Below are 11271 nucleotides of genomic sequence, written 5' to 3' on the forward strand. Positions count from 1 at the left end.
CAGTGTTCTTCATTTGATTCAAGCTTTTCCAGCGTGTGCAGGAAGGAAGTGTAAGATCCACATCAAAATAAACTTCACTGTACTAGTTTAGAGGAAGTACACGTGCTTGAATATGAATGCACACACTGTGTAATACACAATGTACTGCACTTTTGAGTCACACATCTCACTGAACAATAGCATTGTGACAGACCATTGCAGCCATCATTCCTGGTCATCTTATGGTGAGTGCATACACAGCATATTTCAGGCCTCAGGTATGAATCTTTACAGAGCAGAAAAGCAGGTTATTTTCTATCCCATTCTTTGTGATGAAAAAGTGACAAAAGAGAGAATTTTTGTCTCAGAACTTTTACTTTTGATAAGAAAGAGCAACCAATGCAATCCTGAGGCTCCCAGCCTCGCACCACTCCTCGCCCTGCACTGCTCCGAGCCCCGCACCGCTTCTCGCTCCGCACCGCTCCGGGCCCCGCACCGCTCCCGGCCCGCACCGCTCCGAGCCCCGCACCGCTCTGAGCCCCGCACCGCTCCCGGCCCGCACCGCTCCGAGCCCCGCACCGCTCTGAGCCCCGCACCGCTCCCGGCCCCGCACCGCTCCCGGCCCCGCACCGCTCTGAGCCCCGCACCGCTCCCGGCCCGCACCGCTCCGAGCCCCGCACCGCTCCCGGCCCGCACCGCTCCGAGCCCCGCACCGCTCTGAGCCCCGCACCGCTCCCGGCCCGCACCGCTCCGAGCCCCGCACCGCTCTGAGCCCCGCACCGCTCCCGGCCCCGCACCGCTCCCGGCCCCGCACCGCTCTGAGCCCCGCACCGCTCCCGGCCCCGCACCGCTCCCGGCCCCGCACCGCTCCCGGCCCCGCACCGCTCCGAGCCCCGCACCGCTCCCGGCCCCGCACCGCTCCCGGCCCCGCACCGCTCTGAGCCCCGCACCGCTCCCGGCCCCGCACCGCTCCCGGCCCCGCACCGCTCCCGGCCCCGCACCGCTCCGAGCCCCGCACCGCTCCCGGCCCCGCACCGCTCCCGGCCCCGCACCGCTCTGAGCCCCGCACCGCTCCCGGCCCCGCACCGCTCCCGGCCCCGCACCGCTCTGAGCCCCGCACCGCTCCCGGCCCCGCACCGCTCCCGGCCCCGCACCGCTCCCGGCCCCGCACCGCTCTGAGCCCCGCACCGCTCCCGGCCCGCACCGCTCCGGGCCCCGCACCGCTCCGGGCCCCGCACCGCTCCGAGCCCCGCACCGCTCCCGGCCCGCACCGCTCCGGGCCCCGCACCGCTCCTGGCCCCGCACCGCTCCGGGCCCCGCACCGCTCCGGGTCCCGCACCGCTCCGAGCGCCGCACCGCTCCCACCGCTCCGGGCCCCGCACCGCTCCGGGCCCCGCACCGCTCCGGGTCCCGCACCGCTCCCGGCCCCGCACCGCTCCCGGCTCCGCACCGCTCCGGGCCCCGCACCGCTCCCGGCCCCGCACCGCTCCGGGTCCCGCACCGCTCCGGGCCCCGCACCGCTCCGGGTCCCGCACCGCTCCGGGCCCCGCACCGCTCCGAGCGCCGCTCCGGGCCCCGCACCGCTCCGGGTCCCGCACCGCTCCGGGCCCCGCACCGCTCCGGGTCCCGCACCGCTCCGGGCCCCGCACCGCTCCGAGCGCCGCTCCGGGCCCCGCACCGCTCCGGGTCCCGCACCGCTCCGGGCCCCGCACCGCTCCGGGTCCCGCACCGCTCCGGGCCCCGCACCGCTCCGAGCGCCGCTCGCTCGCGGGGCCGCGGCGCCCCCGCGCGGGGAAGGGGAAGCGCCGCGGCCGGCGGGGCTCGGGCTCGGCGGCGGCTCACGACACCGCCCCCGGGCCGCTCTGCCGGGCCCCGCCGCCTCGCCGGGACATGGCGGCGGCGCGGCTGTGCCCGTGCCTGTTCCTGTGCCTGTTCCTGCTCCTCCTGCGGCTGCCCCGGGATGCCTTCGCGGCCGGCCCGGCGGCGGCGGGGCCCGGAGCCGGGCGCGGGCCCGGGGGTTCGTTCTGGCGGCGGGGGCTGGGCTGGGGGAGCGGCCGGCGGGAGCCCGGGCCGAGGGGATCGCTGTGTCCCCGGGGGGATCGCTGTGTCCCGGGGGATCGCTGTGTCCCGGGGGGATCGCTGTGTCCCGGGGAATCGCTGTGTTCCGGGGGGATCGGTGTGTCCCCGGGGTCCCGGTGTGTCCCCGGGGTCCCGGTGTGTCCCGGGGGGATCGATGTGTCCCCGGGGTCCCGGTGTATCCCGGGGTCCCGGTGTGTCTCCGGGGTCCCGGTGTGTCCCCGGGGTCCCGGTGTGTCCCCGGGGAGGTTGCTGCTTCAGCCGCCGGCGGCGAGCGGGTCCTGCGCACGTCGAGCCCCCAGGACAGTCCTCCACCTTGAGAGGGCGTTTTAAAAGACGTGTGTCATCAATTGAGGAAACATTTTTTATCTGTTGGGAACAGAGCTACACAGGACTACCGTGTTGTTTAACTGTGGTTTAATACCCTTGCCCAAGCTTGCAGGCTGTAGAATTCGGTACTAGGTAGATCTATAAAAGACATCTTTATTTTTACTTTAGCCAGCTGCAAGGACTTGCCGTCTGTAGCGACTGGAGAAAATACCGTCGTTGCAAGCAATGAAATAGGAAGGGAATGAAAACTACTGTATTTCTGTCTAGGACAAATAAGAATTTCTGTCTTTAAAGAATTAATTGCATTGTTTACATTCTCTTGCAAAGATATTTTTGCTCATTTTTTAAATTTTACTTTTGTCCTCAAATGTGTTTGAGGGTTAAAAACTGATATCAGCATAAAGTAACTGCTCAGGTTAATTTATTGGTTGGAGGTTAATTTATTTCTGTTTCTTCATAGATGGCATGAATGTCTTGTTTATAATTGTGGATGATCTGCGTCCTGTGTTAGGCTGCTATGGAGATAAACTTGTGAAATCTCCTAACATTGATCAACTTGCTTCCCAAAGTATGGTGTTCAGCAATGCATATGCCCAGGTGAGATAAACGACTTAAACATGTTTTCTCTATGCAAAATAATTACTGGTTTTATCACAGTAGGTGTTAGGCAGACCACTGGAAACAGCAAGTATTTATTAACTTGAAGTATTTTCAGTAGAAAATAAATGATTGGGCTGAACTGTAGTGTTTGAACCTATCTTTACTAAGGTGATAAAAATGAAAACAGGGCATTTAAATTATGGTATTTGCGTAGCCTTTGGAGGAGTAGATTGCTGATCAAGTGTTTTCACTATTTGCAGCCAAGTGCTGCTTAAAAATACCATTTTACTAAATTAAAATATTCTCTTTTTCTACTGCTTACAAAAGATTATGTTTTACTTTTTAGTCTTTTGAGGGAATCAATTCTATAGACTGCTATAAAGGAGCAGTTTGTGTGGTACGCATCAGTCTAAAATAGAGAACTGAAAACATCACTAATTGCTCTTCACTTGAATACTCTGTATAGGACATCTACATTCCCAAGTTCCTCTCTGCTGAGAAATTAGAAGTTTGGGTCTAATTCCAACCCAAAGCAGTAACTCTTGGGTTTTGTCAGTTTTTGAGGCAGAATTGGTCAGACCTTTGGACCGTAACCCAGACCTCCTGTGCTTATCCTTTCTTTATTCTTAAGGCAGTCCAGATCAACTACACTTTTGGCTTTTATCAGCGCAGTCGACCTGCCACTGCTGCTTAATTGTGTGTGATGTGAGCAACCAGATTTCAAAAGCACTGCCTTTATGAAACTTGACTTACTTTTTAAAAAGCTTGCCATTTGGAATTGATACTCTTAATAAGAGTTCATTCCAGCCTGAGGTGATGTGAAATTCATTCCCTGTGATTCCCGAGTTTTCAGATGATTGTGATGCAGCTATCAATGCCTTGAGAGGCTACCTAGAAGAGAGGCTAGACAGTGTTGAAGGAGTAAAGTAGGTATTTATTAAAAAGGCCTTCAAAGGATATAACTTGGGCAGTGCAAGAGCCCAGCTGAGGCTGCACCCAAGATGGACGATGGGTCATAACTTTTCACACTTTTATAAGTTTTGGTCCATTTACATTTTGGAGTTAATTGTCCAATTACAGCTTCAGGTTATGAAGTCCCATCCTCCCAATTTGCCCTCCTCAATTCACTGCTGTTTATACTGTTTATATAAGTGCTCTATACTTACATTAGTTTTATTGTTGGTCCTGGAGCTGCAATGGTGTCCTTGGTTCTCAGGCTGGAAAAGGATTGTTTTGTCTAACTAAACTGTGAAGAGAACTTGCTAACTCTTTACATGAAATTCAGAGTTACATACTAATGCAATACAGAATCTGGAAAATATGAAAGCTAAAACTTAAGACATCACTATGCCCAAGGTAGTTGATATGTGTGGTTTGGTTTTTGTCCCAAATGTCTCTCCTTGGCTCCTTTCTCCTCAGCAAGCTGTGTGTGCTCCCAGCAGAGTGTCATTTCTCACTGGCCGCAGGCCTGACACCACCCGGCTCTATGATTTCTACTCCTACTGGAGAGTTCATGCAGGAAACTATTCCACCATGCCCCAGTATTTCAAGGAAAATGGCTACGTGACCCTATCTGTGGGGAAAGTTTTTCATCCTGGTATGGTTTGAATTGTCATTTGCTTAACACAGAAATGCTTGATGTGTATAGTCTCACAAACGTAAATGAGTATTGATGTGTGATTCTCTTCTATATTAAGAACCTAAATCATAATCATAAGCCAGATTTTACAGTGGTTGTCATTAAGTCTTAAGGCATTAGAGATGAATGTATTAGATTACTTTTATCTAATGGATGTTTTCACATCTTATCTGGGAATTGTGGGAATAGATGTTGTACATTCTAAAAATACATCTGGAAGTTAGGTATCTGCTGAAAATGAAATTATTTGTTGGCTTATTTCTTCCTGTACATTCTTCATGTCTCCTAATAGGCTGCGAGTCTGGATCAGGATATGACTAATGCTTCAGGTTCAGTAGGAAATTAATTCACTAGTTAAAAAGCAATAACACTACTGAGTTGAAAAATACTGTAATACTGATCCTCTTTTTGGCAGTTCCTTATCCTAGAATATACATGAAGACTGTTATTAATCCTGGGTGTTTTTTTTGGTTTTTTTTTTTTTTTTTTTTTTTTTTGGGGGGGGGGGGTTTGGTTTTTTTTGGTTTTTTTTTTCGTGTTCCCTGAAGTAAGATTCTTCAACAGGCTTGTATGTCCCTCACTAGTACAAGGTGTATTTCAGGGAAGAATATCTGTCTTAACCAAGAAATAAAAGTCAGAAAGTTTATCTTTTCCTCAGTTGTCAAAGATTCATTTGAAATGTCTCTTAATTTAACATATTAAAAAAAAAAACAATTGAAGACAAGTTAAACTTGTGTCTGAGCTTTTCCTTGTTCAGTGAACTATTAGAGCATTCTTAATATCTTTATCCATTCCAGGGGTTTCATCCAATTACAGTGATGACTATCCCTACAGTTGGTCCATTCCACCCTTTCATCCTTCAGCTGAAAAGCATGAGAATGATAAGGTAAGTGTGATTTGTGTCACCCTAACAGAGAAGGGTGTTCAAGATACAAACAAGTTCTTTGTATCAAGGACAGGCTGTGCCCTCTGGGTTTTGAGGCTGCACCCTGTGCAGGATAACAAGTAACCCCTTCAATGCTTTGTTTCTGTGCTTTCTAAAAGAAGGCCTAGGTTATCAGATGTGTGTTTTGTTAATCCATGTGCCTGTCTTGCAGATGTTTTAAGTATTTCTAAATTGGTATTTGGAAACTTCAGTTACTGAGATATAAGCACGAATAATCCTTGTTTGTGTCTAGGTTATGGATTCCTTTATCTGAAAAGTGTGGTTGTCAACTTGCACCTGCAACTGATCTGGCTTTGCTTTAGTTAGTGACAAAACATTGTCAGTAGTCTTGGTAAACTTAATGTGATAAAGAACTCAGGACTCAGTGAGCAGGGGCCATAATTAAAATAATGTTTAAATAATGTGAATCTTTATAATCTGATCCAGCTTTCTAGAATGTTTGTTGCTCTTAAGTGTGACATAAAATAATCTGTTTTATCTTTATGCAAACATTGCATTGGCATCATGTGTTGGAGTCTGTACACAGCCCAGCCAGGACTGCAATCATGAGAGTACAGACAGTCTTGGCAGTGCTTTGGTCTTGGGTTTACTGCTGGAAGAAGACTGGTTTTAACTCCAGCAGCATTTGCATCCATGACATAAAGAGAAGTAGCTTCATTTAGCAACCCTCCCACACATGCTGCTGAGGCCACCTTTCCCTGGCCACTGTTTAATCTAATTTATCTCTTTTCACTGATTACACATCAGCCACTGCTGGCATTTGCTCAGAAACTAAGTCAGTAGTTTCCAGGCAGCTTTCTATGAACTCTTGGGGTCAGAAGGAGCTAAAATATATGTATATAAAGGAGAGCCAAATGCTGCTGCATCTCCATTAGATCAGAGATTCTGTTCATCATAGAAGCTGTGGGCTTGTGACCCATGTGACTACATTCTACCCAGGTTTAGAGAGGATTTCTGCATTTTCATAGGCATGGAAGTTGGTAGAGACAAATTGGTTTTAAAGTTACAGAACAAAGGATTTTGTCATTGTATTTAACAGAAGTTACTGAACTAATTTTTTTTCATGAAGACTTGTAGGGGTAAAGATGGAAAACTTCATGCAAACTTGGTGTGCCCAGTGAACGTGACAGAAATGCCTGAGGGGACTCTGCCTGATATTCAGAGCACTGAGGAGGCCGTACACTTACTGAATGTCATGAAATCCACCAGGCAAAAGTTCTTCCTGGCTGTTGGTTACCACAAGCCACATATCCCACTGAGGTACCCACAGGTGAGGAGACTGGAACCTGCAGGAAAGGGAACTTAGACAAGTGTTGCTTTGAATTATAAAAGCTGTTCCCACAAATGCTTTATTGCTGTTTCTGGAAAGGGAGTTGGAAAGCAGCCTTGATTTGGTGTAACTCAGGAGTCACCTGTGATGTATTTAATTTAATGAGAATGAATTGTGACTCCTCAGCCAAAAGCCAGGCTTCTGCCACCATGATGGTGACTGCTATTGCATGGAGATGGGCTTCAGCTTGATGGACTATGGCATAATGAGGCCTTAAAGATCTTGTATTTTATTCTCTGTTTGACTTGGTGGCAAAACTCCCACTGATTTCAAAGTGGTGTTGGACCTTTTATTAGTGTTGTTTTGAAATACAGGAGGCTGGGTTTAGGTATTTACTAACTCAGTATTTTTCAGGAATTGGTTGGGGATGTCCAGTATTGCTGTTTCACACTCTGGCAGAAGGGAAATGAAGCCTTGTAAACTGTAATATTAAAGAGCCCTGCAAGGGAAAGTCGTTGCTGTTTAAACACAAAATTAACAGTATATGTTGGAGGTGAGGATAGTCTTTATATGTGTTTTAAAGGAATTTCTTTATATGTGTTGTAAAGGAATTTCTCAAGTTGTACCCCTTGGAAAATATCACATTGGCCCCAGATCCCTGGGTGCCTAAGAAGCTACCTTCTGTGGCATACAACCCCTGGATGGATATCAGGCAGAGGGATGATGTGGAGGCATTAAATGTTAGTTTCCCTTATGGAGCACTTCCAGATGATTTCCAGGTAAGCTGTCAAGCTTTGTCTGAAGTCAAACTGCCTTCACTTGTTCAAATGCAAGGGAGGAGTCAGCTCCTGGGTGCTCTTCAATGCTCCCAGTTACTCAGCAACTGGCCATTTGCAATTATTCTGCCTTGTATACTGTCACCTCTAGCTCTGTAGGCAAGCCTTCACTGTCACTGCAGTTCAGGTTGCATGTGAGGGAATGTATGTAACAGCTACCAATGCTGTGTTTGTGTTCATTATCTGAGTCTGTTTGCCTGTTTCAAGCCAGCACACAGTGTATCTTCTTTTGCAAGATTTTCCTTGACTCTCCAGTCCTTATGCCAAAATTAGGTGCACTGGCTAGACCTAGAGATGCAGAATGGGTTGGTTTGCAGTGTTTGTGCTTGAAAGCACTTCTGGGAGGGGGAATTTTCTAGCTACCTTCTCCCAGTTTACTTTTTCTGGGACATTAATTAGGCTACAGACAATTAAAATTAAAGCTTTACAAGCAGAGTCCTTTAGTTCTTTTACAAAGCCACCCCCAGGTTCTGCTGTATGTGTCTGGGGCAAACCTTTTTCTTTCTCTCCTGTTCTCTTAACTTGCAGCGGCAGATTCGTCAGAGTTACTATGCAGCAGTTTCTTACCTGGATGTACAAATTGGCCTGCTTCTGAGTGCTTTGGATGATGCAGGACTCTCAAATAACACAATAGTAGTTTTTACTGCTGATCATGGTAAGCATTTCAATCTTTCTCAAGCTTACTGTTAAGAACTTCATTGTGCAACTCAGTGCTGGCATATTAATCCAGTGTGTATTTCTGTAGTGTCAAGCAGAGCTGTCATACCTTGTTCCTCTGGCTTCTCTGAGCCAGATTGAGGGGACTGGCACTGGCTTCTGTGGCTGCACAGTTCTGTCCCCACAGGCACTTTTAATCAGGTTGAGGATTTGCTGGTGAGGGATGAGGCTGCCTGCCAGGACACAGGGCTGAGCTTGCTGTATTCCCAGCCCCTACCCAAGGAGTGACTGTTGCTGGGAATTGTGCTTGAAGAGTACAGCCACCACTCCTCCCCCCTTACCATTTGTAGAAAGCCATCTGGTACAGTGGGTAACAGGCTTTCTCATTAACTGCTCAAGTGTGTTTTCCTACACTTGTCATTGCTGCTTGCAGAGCATCTAAACTGATAGGGATATGGTTCCCTCTCATGACTGAGATCCTGCACACTCTGGATCCTGGTAAAAAACTTAATTTGAGCTGTGGGACAAATAACTCATTTGTATACCTTGTATACAAGCATTTATTGCTTGTTTCAATACTCTAATATTCATTAAAATAACCCTGTCATGATCCATTTGATTGTGGGATGGCTTAGCTGATTTAAACCACTTAGGATGTGAATTAACTACATCAATTTAAAGTCATGTATATAGTAAATTTGGGTTGACTTCTGTAAGCATGTGTATATAAAAAGCTCTTACAAGTTGCAAAGCAATGGATTAATACTTTTGGTACTAAAGTGAGTCTAGATGTTCCTTCTGACTTGTTTGTAAACTGATTTTTTATTTTCTTTGCTTTGGATAACTGTAAACAGTTGGTGTTTCCAGTACCATGGCTGGCAAAGTGATCAAGAAAAAACATTTGTTAACATAGCTATCACAGAGTTCCTTTGTCTTCCCCCAAAGTGAAGTTGGCAGTGTATCTGCCTGGAAGGAAGTCATGTTGGCATCTCTTTCAAGAGGACGAGTAGAGCTGAAAAGTTTTATCTCTATTGCTTCCTCAGGGATAGCATCCTGATATGGCAGTCTGGCATAGAGAGCAGCCTTGGCTCCAAGGGATGTTCAGCTACAGTGCTAACAGGAGCATTGAAAGCTGGCAGCTGCCCAAAACTTAAATGAATGCTTTGTGAAATTGATCTGGAGACTCTTGCAGACACTGTGACACACCCCAATTCCTCTTTTCTGCTGCTTTAATGCTGATTTCCTAATTCTAATCTTGAGAATCTATACATAAGGAAAGGTGTAATTATTTCCTTTATGAAAGAGTATCAAGTTGCAAGATTTATGTGGCTGTTGAAATAGTTTTCACACTAGAGAAAAGCCTTGTTACATCTAAATACAGATTATTTACCTTTTAATATAACCTTTATAATAGACTAGTGGCCTCAGCAGTCAGATTCAATTTATAATGAAGAAGAAATCACTACTAGATTACAAGCCAGTGTCTGCTCTGAATTGTCTTCTTTGTCACCTAGGGTGGTCCCTGGGAGAACATGGTGAATGGGCAAAATACAGCAATTTTGATGTTGCTACCAGAGTGCCGCTGATGTTTTATGTCCCAGGAATGACAACTTCCCCTGTCAGTCAAGGAGCAAGAGTCTTCCCCTACCTTGACCCTTTTAGCTATATTGGAGTCTCAGTACCTCAAGGTAAATTTACAGTGCTTATTTTATTTTGCAGTGGGTAGATAGAGGTGGTTGTGTTGTCTCCGGGCACCTTAAGAATTTACTTTGTCTTTCTGAAGAGCACTTTTTCAAACTAATGAATATGATTATCTCTAAGACTATTGGAGAAACATAAATGCAGAAGTTTTCTTCTTAAAAGTGCATCATAAATGCATTGACTGGCATCTTCAAAGCTAACTGCCGCTCCTTAATTGCCTTGATTTTGGTACCCCCAAAAATCCTGTGCAGAGCACTTCGAATAAAATAGCAGCTGAATTACTAGAAAAAATTGTTGTCCAACCATCGTGTTCCATAACTTATATTTTGATATTATTTCTTCTAGGGCAAAGTAAACAAGTGGTGGAACTGGTATCTCTGTTTCCAACACTTGCAGAGCTGGCTGGCCTGCAGGTCCCTCCTGCATGCCCAGAGATGTCCTTTGGTGTTGTGCTGTGCACTGAGGGGAGAAGCATTGTCCACTATTTTAATATCTCTGAAGGAGAGGTGGGAGAAGGCAAGGAAGGGTGTGCTGACACTGACAGGTGTTTTAATGAAGAACCTGTTGCTTTCAGCCAATATCCCCGGCCTGCAGACACTCCCCAGTGGAACTCTGACAAACCAAAGCTGAAAGACATCAGGATCATGGGCTATTCCATGCGTACCATTGACTACAGGTACACCCTGTGGGTTCAGTTTGACCCCAACAACTTCAGGGCTAACTTCGAGGATGTCCATGCAGGAGAGTTGTACATGATGGAGAATGACCCAAACCAGGATAATAATGTCTATAACAATACTTCACATGGTTGGTTTTTCAAAAAACTTCTTGGCTTTTTAAAGCACTAGGGTTCAGAAACTTTTGTGCTTGTTCTTGCAACTGAATTAATGTATAGAACCTTTCTTTTGTATAGAACCTTTCTGTTGTCCAGAAGACATTTGGATTGAATAAAAATCCTGTTTGTATCAAAACAAGCTATTGCCTTTGTCTTGTTATGGCCCTTAGTGCACTGAAGTTGTCAGAGGGGACTTCTATAGCTGTTTGCAAACACAAGCTTGTAACACTTCTGAAAAGGCCACACAGAGCATCAAACCCATACTGTGAAACATCTCAGTGGTCTTCTGTAGCAAGTGAAGAATTAAATTTCATTATCTGTGCTGAAACTGTTGGTGTGCAAGGTGAAAAAACAGAAAATTACAAGTTTGAGTGGCCATGTGGAGAATGTAAATTGCAACAG

At 47.3% G+C, this 11271-nt stretch overlaps 1 protein-coding gene across 1 annotated transcript; it reads left to right on the plus strand.

Annotated features, from left to right (window-relative positions):
* The first annotated feature begins 1795 nt into the window (after positions 1 to 1795).
* On the plus strand, positions 1796 to 11008 carry IDS (iduronate 2-sulfatase). The gene is made up of 9 exons (XM_085571005.1): positions 1796 to 1996; positions 2846 to 2982; positions 4405 to 4582; positions 5422 to 5510; positions 6640 to 6840; positions 7449 to 7619; positions 8205 to 8331; positions 9848 to 10021; positions 10380 to 11008. Exons 1-9 carry the CDS (start codon positions 1870 to 1872, stop codon positions 10880 to 10882), a joined length of 1707 nt encoding a protein of 568 aa, XP_085427131.1. The 5' UTR covers positions 1796 to 1869; the 3' UTR covers positions 10883 to 11008.
* The last annotated feature ends 263 nt before the right edge of the window (positions 11009 to 11271 follow it).

This window comes from Lonchura striata, chromosome 4A, assembly GCF_050655825.1.
Source record: "Lonchura striata isolate lonStrDom1 chromosome 4A, ASM5065582v1, whole genome shotgun sequence".
Taxonomy (NCBI): Eukaryota; Metazoa; Chordata; class Aves; order Passeriformes; family Estrildidae; genus Lonchura; species Lonchura striata.

What these genes read in the sequence shown, in the direction of transcription:
- IDS (XM_085571005.1), top strand. Translation starts at nt 1,870, where the DNA reads ATGGCGGCGGCGCGGCTGTGCCCGTGCCTGTTCCTGTGCCTGTTCCTG. An exon ending in AGTTTTTACTGCTGATCATG is followed by an intron (nt 8,332 to 9,847) that starts GTAAGCATTTCA and finishes TTTGTCACCTAG; the next exon opens with GGTGGTCCCTGGGAGAACAT. An exon ending in TGGAGTCTCAGTACCTCAAG is followed by an intron (nt 10,022 to 10,379) that starts GTAAATTTACAG and finishes TATTTCTTCTAG; the next exon opens with GGCAAAGTAAACAAGTGGTG.